The 18,478-nt window shown below is 50.5% G+C and overlaps 2 protein-coding genes across 2 annotated transcripts in view; both read right to left on the bottom strand.

Annotated features, from left to right (window-relative positions):
- The window catches only part of DNMT1 (DNA (cytosine-5-)-methyltransferase 1), a gene marked incomplete at both ends in the record, with an annotated part of 53,140 nt that extends 50,500 nt beyond the window's left edge, over positions 1-2,640 (bottom strand). The window contains 1 exon segment of the mRNA NM_001032969.1: positions 2,427-2,640. Coding sequence (NP_001028141.1) covers positions 2,427-2,506 — 80 coding nt within the window.
- A 4,370-nt stretch (positions 2,641-7,010) lies between these two features.
- Positions 7,011-15,908, bottom strand: S1PR2 (sphingosine-1-phosphate receptor 2). The gene is made up of 2 exons (XM_007488567.3): positions 15,611-15,908; positions 7,011-9,618 (listed from the first exon to the last, which is right to left on the bottom strand). The coding sequence occupies exons 1-2, from the start codon at positions 15,642-15,644 to the stop codon at positions 8,456-8,458; spliced, it is 1,197 nt and encodes a 398-aa protein (XP_007488629.1). The 5' UTR covers positions 15,645-15,908; the 3' UTR covers positions 7,011-8,455.
- Positions 15,909-18,478: the final 2,570 nt, after the last annotated feature.

Below are 18,478 nucleotides of genomic sequence, written 5' to 3'. Positions count from 1 at the left end.
AGAGAGAGAGAGAGAGAGAGAGAGAGAGAGAGAGAGATGGGAATGAGAGAGCTCATCAATCAAACAGGAGCTAGACTCAGATGAGGTCCTTTTTAAAAACTATGATTCAAAGTGACTTGCTCAAAGTTCCCTAAATAAGTAGCAGATAGAGAACTAAAATCAGGTTAATTCATTAGATTTTTTTTTTTAATCTTTACATTCTATCTTGGAATCAAGATTGGTTCCAAGGCAGAAGTGTGGTAAAGGCTAGGCAATGTGGGTTAAATGATTTGCCCTAACATTACACCGATAGGATATGTCTGAGGTCACATTTGAACCCAGGGGTCTGGTTCTCTATCCACTGAGACACCAGCTGCCCTGCCAATCTACCTAGTAACAAAACTCAGCAGAATCTTTGTTGATGTTGTTCAGTTTTGTCCAATTCTTCATGACCCCATTTGGGATTTTCTTGGCAAAGACAGTGGAAGAATTTGTTGCTTCCTTCTCTGAAACTGAGACAAAAAAGTTAAGTGGCATACCCAGGGTCACAAAGTTAGTGACTGAAACCAGATTTGAAATCTTGAAAATGAGTCTTCCTGACTCCAGGTCACTCTACCCAATGTACCAACAAGCAGAATCCTACATATCCTCATTATTGTATTTTTCATATTGTGATACACACTAATCCTCAAGTTCTAAGACTAATTGCAAAAACCCTCACTTAGAATGATTTAAATTGAGAATCTGGTGGGAATACCAAGAAACCTGATAAAATCTGCTTTAAATTCTCTAAGCACAATGTTAAAAAAGTGTTTCTATAACAATCTCTCAAATGCCAACTCTAAGTTCATAAAAATTTAAAATTCCTATTTTTCAAGGCCTTCATGCAAATAATATTAAAGTATCACTAAATGGCTTTTCCTGGTTTTAAGAGTTATGTCTACCTATTAAAACAATTTATTTTAAATAACACCAAGAAATAAGATACCCTAATATTGTATACTTTAAAGACGTATAATACCAAAATCTTACTTATTACAGCAACCTTCTTGTGAAGTATTTTCTCCTCCGTGAAATGGGGACAAGTTTGTTTCGGAAGGTTACAGAGAGTTTCTAAGCTCTAACCACTAAACAATACATGGCGGCAAACCAGTCTCAAAACCGCCCAATAAAAATACAATACTTTTTAAAAATTAGGTTACACTTGGGAGTCCACAGAAAAATTTCCGGCAAAGCTTATTAGGCAGCTGACTTCTGGAGTAAATAAGAAATGCTTCTTTACTGTTAACCTGAATATCTTCATAATCGCCTTGCTCGGGGAAGAAACCAAGAAAAAGTAAAAAGATCAATTGCAGTAGTAAATAAGAGTAATCAAAGGTTACCTTTCTACCAATTGTAACTAGATAAAATAGTACTGAAAAGAGAACAGATGTACAGCTAGCTAATAGATAAGGGTCCTACCCAGAAAACTTGAATTTGCTATCACAATTATGTACAACAGACACAAATGCCTCGTTCTCAATCAATTTGCAGGGAAACAAGATAAAATGACTTTCCAAATGAGTGACTCGGCTATTAATTTCATGAAACAGACAAAGATGGCCCAAGGGGGCACTTCACACATCTTTATAGGCACTAGGGTAACATGGAAAAAACTACAACGTGGGTACAAACCCAATGGGAAGGGAAATCCATGCCTGGGGCAGTTTTCCCCTCTCCACCTCGTGTCTCAAAAACTAATGCCTCCGGAAGGGAAGTCGGAAAAGGCAGCCCCCACGGGGAGGATAGAGGAGGAAAGAGAACCCAGGGGCCTTCCCAAAGTGACCACCGGGAGCTAGGAAGGCCTGCGCCCCTACACTCTCATAGGTCAAATGCGGCCTCCCCAACAGCCTTCCCTCCCCGGCCCCTTTGGGGGCACGAGCGAGTGATGGGGGCCCCCAGCTGGGGGCGGCCCCCCACTTCCTGTCACTGGCAAAGCCTGGCCCGGCCCCAGCGCCGCCGTCTCCCCAGGGCATCCCCCCAGCGGCGCCCCTCTAGCTCTCCAGACTCCAGCTGACAGCCCCACCCGGGATCCAGGGCCAAGGGCAGGATATAGGGTCCCCGGCCATGGCCGCCCCTCTCCCTCCTCACGCACCTCCGAGACGCGACGCGGCGTTTTGGCGCCAAATGTCCCGGGGAGCGGGGAGGGCGGCGGCGGCGGCGGCAGCTACGCCGGACGGGGCCCGCGCGGACCGACGCCCCCGGAGGGACCCGCGGCCGTGAGCCCCGCCAACGGCCAACCGCCGGCGCGCGCGAGCCCTCCGCCCCGCCCCGCCCGTGGCCCGCCCCCGCCCCAACGCGGGGCCCGGGCCCGGCCTGTCAAGCGGCCCGCGCGCAGTCGTCCCGGCCTGGCCCTGCCTGGCCCAGCGCTGCCCGAGCCCCGGCAGCCTGGGGCGAGCGGCACTTACCGTCTGCGGACCTCCTCCGGCAGCTGGAGCGCGGGGGAGCCCGGCGCGGCCACCGGGGCCGGGCCAGTGCGGGCAGGCATCTCGCGTGTCCGGGCGTGGAGCGGAGAACGGGGCCCGGGGGCGGAAGGGAGCCGGCTCCGGCTGCGCAGGGGCTCGCGCGGGGACCGCCGGCTTTTCGCGCGGAAACCAGAAACGCGGAGAGGGGAGGGGGAAGGGGGAGCAGAGAGGGATGTACCAACTGAGAGGGGATGGCTGGCAGGCGACGGGGCGGGGGCGCAGGAGCGACCATTCCGGGAAGGACTGTACCAAACGGAAAGTCGTGGAGGGGAGAAATTGGGAATATAGGCCCCCGCCCCCTCCCGGACAGTCCCCTACGCGTCCCGCCCCAAGCGGCGATGCAGGAGGAGGGGGGAGGAGGAGGTCGGTGTGTGTCATCCCGTGGTGCCCGAGAGAACGGAGCGGCCTGTACCATCGGCCGCGAAGTGGGAGGGGGAGAAGGAATGGACTAGCCCAAAATGCCTCTCGGGAACTCCGGGGCAAAAAGAAGTGAGAAGGGGGGAGGCAGCCATTAGACCCTAATGACTACGGAGAAGGATAGATTCTGGGGACCCAGGTCTGTCTGTAGATGGAAGCTGAAATTTGTCCACTGCTGCCTTCCTTTTCAACCCCTGCCTGAACTCTGCCTGTCTACCTAGCTCCTGCCTGCAGACAGCATGACGGTCATCTTTCTGGGTCTCATCTAGTCATTCTATCTTAACCCCTGATTGCAGTCCAACTGTATGTTCAGCCCCTGCATTTTGTAGTCTACCTGTTTGGTCAACCACGGCCTGCCTAGTCAGATGGTCTTGTCCAGCCATGCATTCTCATGCATTCTGTCTTGTTAACCCTGGACTCAACCACTCAGCCTGTCTTGTCCAGCCACTCGCCCTGTGTTCCAAAAGTCACTCCAAACATCCTATCCTGTCAGTCAGCCTAACCTGTCAGTGTGTCTGTTTAGCATCAATCAATCTGTCTTAGTCAGTGTAAGCATCATAGGATCTTGGGATTTAGAGCTGAGAGAGACCTTAGAGATCATCTCATCCAACTCCTCCATTTGGGGACAACAGAGGCATCAAGGTCAATTTGTCCTATTAAGTCAACCTGTTAGTAGTGGTCAGCCAATGTAATTCATTAGTTCCTATTGTCTGTGTGATGATGCTGGAACGGCAGGTCCCATAGTCTTGTTGCCACTTGTTATCTGCCCCCTACCCTGTTAAACCTGTGGCTAAGGGTTCCCAAAATTACTAAGGGGAAAGCAGTAGTTGAGGAAGATACCTGGTTTGTAGGAAACATATTGACAAGCTAAAATACCCCAAAGATGAACGGTTGACCTGGGTCCCCAATATGTTATTATTAGGCCTAAAAACATTACTGTTTCCTTCAAAAGCTCTGGGCTTGACTCTGAAATCTCCCATCCTGTAATCAATCTCTTTCTCTTGATCACTAAGGAAAAGAGAAGGAAAAGGAAGGGAAGCTATCCATTAGTCTGCCATTCTAGGCAGTAACTGAGTTAACCCTGGAAAGGTTGTCCCTGCTTCAGCTAGGTGGAAAAGAGGGTACAGAACAAAGAAAAGGCTTCAAGCAAGCCTGAGAGTTTTCATTTTGAATAATGCTTCCTGTTCCCAATTATAGCTGCCTGCCATGTTCCCAAGGGTGGAGGCAGAGTTCAGAAGTGGAACAGTTGAAAATCTGAGTCTCAGCCAAGCCAAGGTCAGACTTAGTAGGAAACATATACTGCCAGTGAAACAGTGGTCAGTCAGCCAAGAGACCAGTGAAGCTGAATCACTGACAATGCAATGATATTAGTCACCCACTCATACTGGCAGCTTTACCAGGCTCCCAAAGGTAGAGGACAGTAAATGTAAACAAGTCCTGGGGCCCAGAACTGATGGCACCTCCCCTTCTCAGCCTAATAGAACCAAGAAGGAACCCAAACAAGCTAACTTTTCAAGTGTCTGCTTGGCTTTTGCCTGACCTCGTCCCCACACCACTGACTCAGTTGACCTAATAGAGATGAGTTTTGCATACATTGATGCCCCAAGAGGCTCTCACTGAAATGCAGCAGAAAAAGTCGGCTGAAATACCTCCTTCTTACCTGCTAAACTGGGTAGTCTAGTCTTGTCTGGGGCCCAGAGAAGGCTCAAAAGGTGTGTGTATATGGAGGGGTGGGGGATAGGCTCAGGCTTCCTCACCTGTCCCCACACTATGACACAGGGTGTGGTCACAGACTTTCTCTAGAACAGTTGGTATGCCTAATCAGCTCCCCACTTTATTCTGGGCTGGGTTTAAGAGAACCAATCCTTCTTCCAGAAAACTGGGGCAATTCTGGGTTAAAGAAAGTTGGACCCAAAAGCCTTTCCCATCAGTAGGAGTTGGGTCAATGTTGCTGCCATTCCCCAGTGGGAGATATAGAGGGGAACTACAGAACCCAGGCTCCACATTGTTTTTAAACATCTCTTCAAAATTCCCGCACCATAACCCCACCCAAATGCCATGTAGGGTTGTGTCCACTGGAGGAGCTGCTCCCAATACCTCTGGCCAAAAACTCAAGTTTCTAAACAAACGCTCTCTCAGCTCTCTTTTTTCCTGGCCTTATGTGGGGTGGGAGGCCCTGGGAGGGGTTAGTTTAGATAGATTGTATGTCAGGCTGAGGGGACTGTGAGTGTCTTCCTGAAACTTGGCGCTTTTTGTGTCTATGTGTTCTGGTCTTCTTTTCCTAAAAGTACCATGTGTGTAAAATAGCATTGTGTTGTCAACATGGAAATCTAGAGATCCCCAGTTTATTTAGTTTAAGTATAGAAACCCCAGGTTTTGACCTTGTCACAGGAGAGTTTCCCCCTGAGGGAAGGTCCCTTTTCACCAGACAGTGAACTTCCTGGTAGTCTGGGTGGGAACAGCAAACCCCATCCAATATTAAACATCCCTTTTGTCCCAATGGTTTCTTCCCCCTAGGCTAAAGTCCATGACCAAGGTGACCCAGCCCTAAGCTGAGTCTTTCCCTTTTGTGTCCATTGTGGGGCCCCAGCCCCTCACTATTACTCCTGTCTGGAACTCTTCATTTTCCTTTCTCACCATTGTAAAGTCAATCAACTGTCCCTCTAATCCTAAAGCCCCCAGGTCATCTAGAGTGGTATATAGGTTCCCCAAGTTCTTTTGTTCCTCGGAGTCCATCCTGAGTCGGTGGCACTCCCAGGGGCTGGTGACCAGAGCGTCTTGACTCCGGTGCAGTCTTGGAAATCAGCTCTGTTGTCGTAGTAGCAGCGCTAACCCCTTTTCCCTTGATTAAAGAGTGATTTTGACTATTTAATAGTTCTGTGTTTTTCTAGTTGACAGTGTATGCAGTGCACTACGGGGCTCCTTTTTTCCTATACCTATATATGGTGTACTTGGAGTATGTGTTTTCTTTGTGTTTTTTTCCTTCCACATATCTCTAAGAACCTTTCTTCCGTGTCGTTGGGTGTATGTTGCTAAGTGTTAACAAAACTATTCTTCTCCCTACCTCCACCTTAACCCCTATTCCATCTAACTTGAACTCTGCAGAGGAAATCCATGGTTTACCCTTAGAAACTGCTGACTCTATGCCCAGTGTAAATGAAAGGAGAAAAAGGAGTTTCTTTGGGACCCAAAAAGGAGGTCTGACTGAAGCCACTAATTCAAGTCATACATTTGAAGCTTTTCTGTGTCTGAGGTGGAAGTGGCAGCCTTTACCTTCCTGTGGGAATGAGGAAGAGTTGTGGGGTTGGGGGTGGGGGTGGGGGTGGTGGTGGCGGTGGTGGCTGAGGCGGCAGCGGCAGCGGCAGCGGTAGTGGTGGATGAGAAGACTACTGCTCTACTTTGCCCCTATATTATGGCCAGGGTTGGTACATGGAGAGGGTGCTACTAAGGGGCCTGGATACCAGGGTTCTTCTCAGCTGACCTTGGCAGAAGGGGAAGCCCCCTTGCTTCAATTTCCCCCAAGTCCTCAATTGGACCAGAAGAGGGCAAAAGCTTTCTCCTAGAGGGGTGCCCTGCTAATGTGAGAAAGTAGGATGGGAATCCGTCTCTTTAGGGAGTGGTCCAATATGTGTCCAACCAGCCTCCCAAGAACATGGTGTTCCTGACTTTCTAGAATGTCCATGCAACTCCCCTGTCTTGCTGACGAAACCATATGGAAAAGTCCCTGGACAGCAGTAAATGGCGGGGATCAATAAATCATTACAGCATTCTTTGAGGGGTGGCTAGCCTGATCCAAAGGACAACTCTGTGGGTGGGCCTGTTATAGACTTTATGCTCTTAGAAGCTTCTGAGATCCAGTCTTTGGAGTATGGGGAGGGACCTGGCAAGAGCAAGAGAGTAGGGTTTCTAAGGCAGCAGTCAACAAGTCAACAACTCTAATGGGGAGATGGAGAAGAAAGGCAGGCTGGGGTAGGAGGAGCCTCTTCTGCTCAGCCAATAACCCCTGAATGGGGTTGTGGGGCTACTCCTCAAAGCCTGGAGGATAAAAGTGTTATCCGCTTGCGTCAGCAGGACCCAAGCAGAAGAGAGTGCTCGAAGTGGAGACACTGAGAGAAGTCAAACTGAACCATTTAATCAGCCCAAGGTCAGAGTCAGAGGAAAGGGAGAGGCATGTGGGATTTCCCAAGAAGGCAGACATATAATGGGGTCTGTCGCTGTCCCTTCCTTTTATCTTTATTGCAGTTGTCTTTGGCAACAAAGTCTCCTCTCAGAGTTCCATGAGGACCCTTAAGCCCTCTTAGCAGACAATAGGCAGCATGTGAGATCCCTGCCCCTCCCCACCTCCAATGGGAATGGCTTCCCAAGTCATTCCTTGGGAAGCATTAGGACCGGACCGGAAGGAGAGGGTTGCTTCCCCCTCCCCTTAAGTTACTTCAACAAAGACCGGAGGAACAAAAATGTGGAACATCCAAACTCTAAGCCACTGAGGAAAAACAAGGTGTGGGGAGGCGAGAGAGGAGTGGAGACATATATACATACACATCCTGAAGCACAGGCATTCAAACATAAATATACATTTTCATTTGTACCGCTTGGTTGCCTTTCCTCGACAAGATTCCAGGTCTTCTCTGAGGAGGTGAGGCTGGGGAGGGGTAGCAGCCTTATGGCTTTTATTCTTCCAACTCCCATTCAATATAACTTGAACTGGGTAATAGCCAGGTCTGCTAGGATTAGAGGTCTCACAAAGGATGGGCAGGTGGGGAGGGAAACTGGGTTGGGGGAAGGAGGACAGAGTTTGGGGTCCAAAGTGAGAATAGGACATAATGCCCCTAAGAGTTAACTCCAGCTTCTTTTGAACCCTAATCTCGGGTGTCAGGAGTATTCCCCAAACTGATCTAGCCAGCGGGGGTGAGGGGACCAGGAGAAGACCTCTTCAGTGGAACCTGGCTCCTAGGAGGAGGTCTTCATCAGACTGGCCTGCACCTTGCTCCCCCAATCCTCCATAACAAGTTTTGGGGGCCTCAGTGCCTTCTCTCTCTGGTTCCTGCCTCCAATAGTGTATTTTGCCACTGAAGTACAAAACTGGGGCTTGTTAGCCCTTCCCCTTCCCATCCTGTGATTTCCCAGCATGTGGTTGGGCGAGGAAGGGAAGGAGTATAACCGTCAGCTGTCAAGATTTGGGGAAGCTGTGGGCTTGTACAGTTGGCAGAACACTGAGGGAAGAGTCCCTGAACCCTCTGGAAATTGGAAGATAAAGGTGGAAATTAAAGGCATTAGATTTTTGCACAAATATGTAGGAGCGAAAAAGGTGAGGTGTCTATAGGGGTAGTGCCTTGACCCCTCATACCTTTTGAACATTAAGTTCATCCACAGGATTCCAAAGAACATCAGGTTCAAAATAAAATAAAAATAAAAAATTTTAAAAAGTATCAGTTTCTATGGGAAAGGGCAGTTTGCCCCACTTCTCATCCCCAGACTTCCAGAGGGCTCTAACAGCCCCAAACTATCATAGCCCCCCCACATAGTTACCAGTATGCCCTCTAAGACCACCACCTTCACACCACTGTGTTTCCTTCCATAAATGTAGGTGATGTGGGCATCTGCGTGCCACGCTCCAGGGAGCTTGAGCTTCGAAGGGGTAAGAGGCAGCGCCCTGGGGTTCCTCCACGGGCCTGCTGGGCTCGCTGCTCCCAGCAGCACAGGGGCCGAAACACCTCCCTCCGAAGGTCTCTGCTTCGCCATGTGTAGATGACAGGGTTGAGCAGGGAATTGAACATGGCAAAGAAAAAGAAGTAGTGGGCTTTGTAGAGTATGGGACAGGCACGGACAGGGCAGGAGGTGTCCAACAGGAGTACAGTGAAGGCTGGCAGCCAACAAACAATAAAGACACCCAACACAATGGTCACTGTCTTCAGCAGGGCCAAGGTATGTGGTACAGCCACCTCAGCATGGCTAGAACGCACCACACAGTAGATGCGTACGTAGAGGGCAACTATAGCCAGCAAGATTGCAGTGAACACAGTCACAACAAAGAGTACATAGGACTTGGCATAGAGTGGCAGTACTGTGGAGCAGGCATCCAGATGACCAAGGCAGTTCCAACCAAGGATGGGTAAACCCCCCAGGGCCACAGAGATGACCCAGCAAGCCCCAATCAACAACAACATCCGGAAGCTCTTGTCACTACCATACACCTTCACTTTTGTGATAGCTACGTGCCGCTCGATGGCAATGGCCAATAGGCTGAAGACTGAGGCAGAAAGTGCAATGAAGGCTGAGCCCTCTCGAGCAAACCAGGACACAGGGGTCAGCTGCAGCGTTCGAGGGCCGGACAGCAGAGTATTGGCCATAAAAGCTACGCCAGCCAACAGATCTGAGGCTGCCAAGTTGCCCAGGAACAAGTACATGGCTGAATGAAACTTGCTGTTCCGAGCAACAGCCACCAATACCAGCAGGTTCTCCAGGATGATGGCACAGCAAACCAGGACAATGAAGACTGAGAAAGCCTGGCGGGATGATGTATCTGGGGTTGCAAGAGTCTCTTTGGTGAAGTTGTAGTGTTCAAATACCTTGTCGGGATTCAGGTAATCTTCATAAGGGCTGCCCATGGCCAGCCCCCAGCTGGGATGGGGTGTTGTCCCAGACCCTACTGCCCCCCACCCCCCACCAATAGCCAGATGGGACTCAGCAGTCACTTGAAGCCATGGGGTTGTGAGAGCTAGAGAAAAGAAAATACAAATCAGTCAGCAACCTGAAGGAACTTGGGGGGGGGTGAGGGAATGCTACCCAAAGTCATAAATGGTGACATATTCCTGGCCTCAGAGAGTAGGCATGGCACATCCCCACTTCCCCTCAGCAGCTTGTGGTCCCAGACACTCTGCCCCGTGACCCATCATTAGGGAAGATCCTCATGGTCCAAGTGTGAAGATCCTCATGGTCCAAGTGTGGTCTAAGGGACTCAGGGTGGGGTCAAACAGAACAGGACAGATTTTCAGTACCCCCCAAATGTGCATCTTATTTAATTCCACTTCTCCACTTTCATTCATCATCATTTCCCATCTGTTCTCTTTTCATCAAAACTTAGTTCAAAGTTTGACCCTGCCAGGAAACCCATACTTGATGCCTCTTCTCTTTTCCCTCAATCCCTATCGACTCAATATGTATCTTAGTACCCCCTGACTACATGCATAGTCTTTTGGTGTTTTGTGTGCTCTGGGTATTTTATCAGACAAACTCAATCTCCTCACCTAAATTATGAGCTCCCTATAGATATGATCTTTCTCTAGGTCTGGGCTTTTGCACAGTGGAAGAATGGACCACGGTGCCCCTTACCTACCTAAGATGGGGTGATATTGGGCTAATAGCACTCTCATTGCTGGTCACCTTTGGTACCTGCTCCCCGCCAGTGGGGGTTACAGCCTCCTAATCTTAAATGCCCCCATGATAAGCATCAGGATGACTGCAAGTGGGCAGAAGAGAGGCCGGAGCCAGGCTGAGCCCTGGAACAGCCACCCGTGTTCTTTTCCAAGGCTATTCTACCCCTTACTCCTTTTTCCTGGGCCCTCAGCTTGAGTTCATCCATGCCCTTCTCTCTGTGAAACTCCTCTGAAGCTCAGGATGATGGCCCACCCCCAAGCTTGAGGGAGTCTGATGGCAAGGACTTCCCTCTGGCCTTAGAAGGGAACTCTGATCTAAGCCAGGGACATTAGCCTTGTCCAGTCTTGTGCCTTGTCCAGTCTAGTGCCTTAGGGGGATGGGGATAAGGGGCTGAGTCAGGGAGGAGACAGCTCTTTCTCAAAAACAGTTCTTTGTCAGGAGCGGGATGGGGGCTGGGGTAAGCTCAGACAGGGTGTCCCAGGAGGGCAGGCAGGAGGGGGTGGACCCCTGTGCTGAGATATAATCCAGATGTGCAAGGCCTCTGGATTAGGGTGGAGCCCATGCTCCAGTCATATCCGGTCCAGGGAGCTGAGGAGGGAGGGAAGACTGGGGGGATGGGCAGCATGAGAAAGACCATAGGGGGAGGGGGAGACTGGAGAACAAGTTGAGGGGAGTGTCCAGCCTTCAAAGGAGACAGCTTCCAAACCCAGCAAATGGAGCCTGAGCTGGGATGGGAAGGAGAGATGAGTGTCAGGGACCGTTTGGCCGGGATTCTTGTAGAAATAGGTATTATAAGGCCCCTGGCCCAACTTGAGACAAAAAGGGGCCTCTCCTAGGTTGCACAGGTGGGGAAAGAGAGTTTCTCTATAGAGAAAGGCTCCCTAGTTCATCCAGTTTCATGCTCCCAGTCCAACCAGCCTCTCCCATGTATCCCGCCCTTCTCCCCACCCCCATCCACTCAACTCCTCTCATCTCAATAGGTTCTACTCTATGACCCAGTCTCCCCTTATGGGCCGGAGTGGCCCCCATGGAACATTGGATCAAAGTGGCAGGGAACCCCCACTCCCCCAAACTCCATCATAACAAGAAACAGGAACCTCCCCCATCTTAGGCGAACCCACAATATCTATCCTGAAGCCAACCTATCCGTCCTAGCCCTGAAACTGGGGCAATGGTCCTGAAAGACAATACCTACCTGTGGGCCTAGGACTTTATCTTGGGTGGGTCCCTGTACTTTCATACTAGTGCTGCAGTCTGGGTGCTCCTGGGAACCCCTTGAACTGAGATTCCCCCACACTGTCCAGCCTCAGGGGCAAGCTACGCCCAAGACAGAGGGTCTGGTTCCGCATGGTTGCTTTGGCTCTGGGCCTGGATCTCTGCTGCCTGGAATGGGGAGGGGGGGAAATCTGAGGCAGGAGAGAGGGCATTCGTCCTGGTTTGGAAACAGAGGAGGATTTGTCTGTCTCCCTCCCAGGACTGTCACCCTGCCCAGCTCAGCTGACAGAGGCCCCTTGTTCCTGGGACTCGACCTCAGGTTCCATGACGCCCTCTGTCTGATAGAGTTCAATCACAGGAGGCAACTCTTTGCTGCAGCCCAAGCCCCTCAGCCCAGGACAGCACTGGCCTGTCTGGTTTAAAGCTGTGAGGAAAGTCTGTAAAGAACCAATGCATCTATCAGGTTATTTCCTAGCAGGGAGGAGGCCTAGTGCTTGACCATTTCCCTTTTCAGAAACTTTATTGGTGCATACAAAGTCCCTGGAAGTCCACCAGGTGTCAGAGTCCCCCTGAACTCTTGATCTGATTCTTTGGCTACATTAAGAAGGCAGAAGGAAAACTTGATTTCCTTTGAGGAGTGAATTAATGCCAACTATAGAGCTCAGGTTGGATGGAATCCAGACAATGACTAAAAAGACCCAAACCTTCTAGGACTGGAGACTTCTCAGATCCCCTCTCTATACGGGTCACTAAATAACCATTCTACCTCAATGAATGCTCACTCTCACTAGTTGTTTTTTACTTCTACTGGGTTCTCTCCTTCCAGGTGTCATGGATCACAATGGTTTCACTCTGGATCTGAAGAAGGGTGGTAAGAGAGGGAAGGGCCAATGCCACCACAGCGTGCAGATGACCACAGCTAATCACTTCCCCCAGGTCCCACCCCTCAGGTCCAAAGACTGATTGAGAATTGATTTCAGAAGGAAGAAACTTATCAGTCAACTGGTCCGTAGATTCCTCCTCTTTCCTGCTCCCAAACAACTGGGGAGTTTTTGATGTAGGAAGTCTGAGCCTGCCCTAACCACAGCCCAGGCCCCCTAGCAACTGCCAGTTGCTGATCTGGCCCATTCCAGAAGTGAGTTGATCAGTTTTGGGGACAGGGAGAATAGGAGACCCAGGAGGGAGAGGAGTCCCAGATAGGTAAACTGATGCACTGGCCCTCTGTATCTCCACTTCACAACTTTATAGAAGACACATCCTCTAGTCAGGGACCCCTCCCCTTCCCCAAGAATCAACAAAAGCCTCTGGGCTAAAGTTGAGGCCCTCAGGGATAGGGGAAGGAGGAGAAGTCAGGCAGATAGAGGCAAAAGTTAACCCAGGCTTAGCCTGGACTGGCAGCTCTGAATTCGAGTTCAATTCTGGCATTAACTATTTCCCCAGCCCCAGCACCCTTTCTGCTAGAGCCAAGCTCTTCTTGGCAAGAGTTAAAGCCCTTCCAGGGCTCCGGAAATCGCCAGACCCAAAATGGAATGAGGGGCCAGGGGGACAGATGGAGTGCAGCCTAGGGAGGAGGGAAGCAGAGAAAAGTACAACTCTTGGTCTGAACTTATTTGCAATAGAAAGCTCATTCTAGAGAGCCCTGGCCAAGAGCCACCAGTAGGAGAGAGAAGGAGAGGGGTGGTCATACCTCCTTTCCTGTCCCCCAACCCAGGTCAGCTCCACAAACCCAAGTCAAGTGGACAGCTCGAACTGCTAAGCACATCCTGGCTTTTCCTACTCTAGCTCCGTGTCTAGCCAAAGGGACTAGCCACTGCACCTGCCACCAGGCACCAGGCTCAACACATTAGGAGGCGCCACTGGGAAAGGCCCATTAAGACAAGGGGAGATGTTTATCTCCCTCTAAGGATGCAGACTGCCATTCCCAGAGCACCTAGACAGAAGCCAGCTCCAGAGGTTGATTACTAATACTAGAAGCCCACGAGGGCCAGGAGAGCTTCCCGGCTGGTAGTCCGGCCAGATCTGCCTCCTACCCATGCCTTCTTAGGGGTCTTGGGAAGAGAGGGTGGGTGGAAACGAAGTCTCTGTACTCCCTTCGGTCCTCAAAATCCCAGCTGGATCTTAGTGCATCTCCATGGTGACGAAGGTCCCGCCCCCATGGGGAGTCCACTTGGGTCTTATCGCGCCCCTGGAATGCTCGGTATCTGCACCGGGCAGCCCGCTTATCTCCGAGGTTGTGGCCTTTTAGCCTTGGGTTCTCCTATGGCTCTAGCTCGGGGCCCTGCTTTTTCCAGGCATTGGACTCCTTGACTTTCCTGGTGGGGACAGCTGTTGTCTTGAGCCTCGATGTTCCTCCCAAGTATGACAGATCTAGCAACCGGGTTCGCGTTCCCCAGAACCCAACAATTCTAGGGCTGGGGGATAAAGGAGGAGGAGGAATCGGGGGAGAAGGGAGAAGAAAGAAAGAGGGGGCGGAGACAGGAGAGGCAAAGGGAAGTAGCGATGTGTCTGAGCCTCAGGGAAAGTTCTTCCAAAAGGATAGGGAAGGGGGAGGGGGAAATCGGGGCTAGACGAGCTCCTAAGAGTCACCCAGACACAAATTCCAGAGTGCAGACCCAGGGCCAAGACCCTGCTATCTAAAGGTTCTTTTTAGAGACGAGAACCACGAAGTACACTCAGGACCGCTTCCCTAGGGCCGTGTCGTGGGCTCGATGCCCGGGGAACATCTGACGGTCATGAGCCCCTAGGGAAAGTCCCCGCCACTACTGCCGTGAGTCAGTCTCGGGTCCATGGGGGCCAAGCGTGGAGCCCGGGACAAGCACACGCCGAGACACCCTCAGTGACACGCACGCGTCCCCGGGGGCTCCTGGCAACGCTTCTCCGACGCCATGTGGTTCTCGTTTTCCCTTCCCAAGTACGCCCCGCCATTCCGAGAAAGGGGAAGGAAACTGAGGCAGCATCGGAAGCGTAGAATCAGCTGGACAGATTTCCTCGTTTCTAGGGAAATTGTCTAGTTCCTTTTTCCTCAGTTTGGTGGTCCTCAGAAGACGGGTCCCTCCTGCAGTATAAACTTCTTGGTAAACCACGAGACTAGGACCTCCGGTCTGAGCCAGGGTGCCAGGTCCCTCAGTCTAGTCCCGTCAGACATCGCCTAAGTCCCCAAAAGCCCCATCCCCACCCCCATTCCGTTCACTATGAAAATACAGATTCCGCCTCCGCGCAGACTTCCTGCCCTCGGAAGGGAAGCGGAGGGGAGGAGAGGTGTGAGGAGAGGATCAGAAAGGAGAGGGGTTTCGGAGAGCCGGGTGATCTCGGCTCTTGGATAAGAAAAGCGGGAACAGAATTTCCCTCTGAACTCTCAAAGGATAAGTAGAGTTGGGAGAGGAGGGAGGGGGAAAGCCTTGGAATAGAAGAGGAGGAAAGCCCCCTTTCCGCGCGACCGGGCGGTGGGCCAAGGTGGAGGAGGGAGAAATCTGTGCGTGCACGCGCCCTCGCTCGGCTAGAGTTCCTCCAGCCTGCTGATCCCACCATCCCCAGTGGGACTGGGACCCGCGCAATCGGACCTGAGGGGCTAGGGAGGGAGCGGGAGCAGGATCCACTGGGAGCGCGCTGCCATCGCGCTCCTCTTTCACAATGACAATCTCCCGCGCGCTGCGCGCTCACCTGGCTCCTCCCGGGCCGGACTCTGCCTCAGACTCCGGCGCCGCCTCCCTCCCGCCGCCGATGTGGGCTCCTAGGCCGGGCCGGGCCGGCCGGAGCGCGCAGTCTGAGTGCTCCGTGTTCCTGTTAACGCTCCCACCGCGGCCGCCGCCGCCGCCGCCGCCGCCGCTCCGGCTGGGGCTTCAGCAGCCGGCCGGGCAGAGCTTGGGTCGTGGGGCGGGGAGAGCCACCGCCTCTGCAACCAGCTCGCTCCTCCCCGCGCCCTTCCCCCTTTCTCCTTTCCGGACGCGGCTCCGCCACAACCAATGTCTTCCAGATGTGACTGCAACCCGCGCCTCCAAAGAGGTGGGAGGGAGGCCGGGGAAGGGGCATAGGGGAGAGAAAGACCACTGGGATATGGGAGTTGGGTAAGGGCTGGCTAGGGGGAAATGAATGGAGGAGAGGGGCACAAGAGAACATACCTGAGAAACTGGAGCAGCTACCCGCGGACCACATTCTCTTTCTACCCAAGCTACGGCAATCTGAGAGGACCTATGACTTCATTCTGGCCTTAGCCTAGGGGGTCATTGCTAAACTTCCCAAGGCAGTTCAAGGGACAGTGTCCCCGGTCACTCTCCCACTCAGAGCCATTAGAAGCCCAGGGCTCTAACCTAGCATTCTGAGCCAGAGAAGAAGGTACCTCCCCTCCTCCCCTGCCCCACCTGGTGCCCACTTAAGTGGACATTCTTCCAACTCTCTGAAAACAGGATTAGTCCCATGACTTCACTTGTCCACTCCTCTCCGCCACCACTCTAATTCTCCCTCCTCCCCTTCCCACCTCCCATCAGCCTCTGTTCTGTTCCTCTAGGTTCCCAGTTCAGAGATCTTACTGAGATTAAATCCTTCTTCCCTCAACATCCCACATTTATATCAAACCCTGACGTTCTCTCTAACTTCTTTTCATCTGAACTGAATCCTTGTTCTCAGTTTAGTGGTTTCTAGAATTCCCTTTTGTAGCTCTTTTCCCTGGGAACTGCCTAACTGAGAAGTGAAGGGACCAAGAGGCACACAGACTTCTGACTTCAATGGGTAGACAGGTCATTGTAAAAGACGAGGAGTGACCTGGGTTGGGGAATACAGAGGAATGAAGGTCTTTGAAGGGCAAATAGGAGATGGAGTTTGTCAAGAGAAACTTAGGTTTCAATATATTTTCATTGCCTAATTCAGATAGACCCTTATTCTCAAATGAGTCTGCCTCTAGACCCAGACACACTGAAGTTTATATCTCTTCTGAGCTCACTCGGGTTTGCTGAACTAAACCACCATCTTATCTTTTTCTTAGCCTGAACCCCTACAAAATTTGATCCACATTTCTGATCCCACCATTTATTAGACCCCTGACCTCACTCTAATCTGAAGTAATTTTTCTCCCTAGATTGGATCCTTATCCTCAAAGTAGACTTTCTTGACTCAGACATACCCTCTGCAGCCCTCTAACCTCATTCCTGTCTGTCCTTAATTTAGAAGTGTATCCTTTCCCTTTATTTCTTTCCAGAATGGGTTCATCTATCCCATCTAATATGCTACCTTGCTCAGTCTCAGCATCTCTGAGTTTCTTTATAGATTTCCACTTGTAAGAAGTGCATGAGGCCAGGGAGCAAAGTATTCAGTGGCTGGGAAGGGCATGACTATCATCATGAAGAGACTGAGCCTGAACCATATGGTAGTGGAGAAACCAGACTGGGTGGTGTATATGAATGTCAGATCTTGAATAGTCCCAGACTGGGCCTCTTTGGGGGGCATACTTCAGGACATTAGCCAGGGAAAGCTGGGAAGTAGCTGTAGTCAAAAGGAGCAACCTCCAACCCAGGTGGCTGGGGTTTCTCTCTCCCTCTTCGCTTTCTTGCCCAGCAGAATAGGCAGACACCCAATCAAGGATACAGAAGGATGAGTTCTCACCTCCCCTAGAGAATCTCTGAGCGGATATCCCCTCACCACTTCAGGAACCTGAAAGCTGCTGAGGAAGTCACCCGTTCCACTTATCTCACTTGTTTTCAGTCAACTCATTATAATTGTGGTTCACCGCCTCCGGGTACAAGAAGGGGAATGGGGACTGTGAAAACATCTTTGATCAGGCAAGGAAAGGATTAATATTCCCTCACCATGATGAAGACCAAGACTGACCCTCAGGGGCTCCCAGAGACAATCTCAGACTCACCCATAAAAACTGATACAGATTCAGGAAGACAATCACATAGACCCAAAGTTGCAGACACCCCTACCTATAGGGCTTTGGACTCAGACTCACTAAACAATCACAGTTTTTCAGACAGTCTCACAGACAAATAGATTAAAAAGTGAAACCCACTGTATATGGAATAGAAAGGTGTGAGCTAGTAGAAGACAGTACAGGTAGATGGATTCATAGAGGGTCAAATGAACCAGTCAAGAGATGTGAATGATGCTGTTTCTATACCAATTTATAGACTAAATGTTTAGTTGGGGGCCAGAAGGATTTGTCCTTAGCTCAGAATTGTCCAACACTGTGATCAGTGACTTAGATGAAGTTGTAGAGAGAATGCTTATCAAATTCCCAGGTGATATGAAGCTAGGAGGGACAAGACACAGACAGAAAGATGTCCCAAATCTCATTTTATTAAACAATAGGGATAGGTGTAATGTCTTCATTTGAGATTCAAAAATCAGCTTCACAGGTCCAGAATGGAAGTTCACATAAGAAAGAGACAGAGCTTTTAGTGGACCAGAAGCTCAATATGAACCAACTGTGTGATAATTTAGCAGTCAAAAACTCAAACACATTTCATCCTCTACAAAATAAAGGACTTGGATTAAATGGCCTCTGAGGTCCCTTTCAGCTCTAGATCTGTGATCCAGTGATATTAAACTGCATTAAAAGAGTCAGGGGGGGTCAAGAGGGAAAATGAGGGATAATCTCATTTTCATTGCCTACTTTATTCAACTGTTTTCAGTTCAGGATATGATGTTTTAGGAAGAACATTGATAAACCAGTGAATGAAAAGGACTTTGACCAGGAAGGGAAGGGGATTGAGAAAGATTCCATATGAAAATTTGTGGAAGGGTAAAATTTCTGTAGGGGTATTTAATCTAAAAAAAATAAGATTTAGAGAGACAAGGGTCCTTGTCCTAAAGTGTTTGAAGGATAACCAGACCGTATAGGGGATGGAAGTCTATGCCTGCAATCAGAAAAAAATGTGTTCAAACTGAGTATACTGAAGTCAGACACTAGTTATGTGATCCTGAGAAAGTCACTTAACCACAGTCTGCCTCAACTTCCTCATCTGCAAAATGGGGATCTTAATAGTAATAGT

Source organism: Monodelphis domestica, chromosome 3 (assembly GCF_027887165.1).
Source record: "Monodelphis domestica isolate mMonDom1 chromosome 3, mMonDom1.pri, whole genome shotgun sequence".
Taxonomy (NCBI): Eukaryota; Metazoa; Chordata; class Mammalia; order Didelphimorphia; family Didelphidae; genus Monodelphis; species Monodelphis domestica.
Note: the sequence above shows the minus strand (reverse complement) of the source record. Positions and strands in the feature narration are given on the sequence as shown.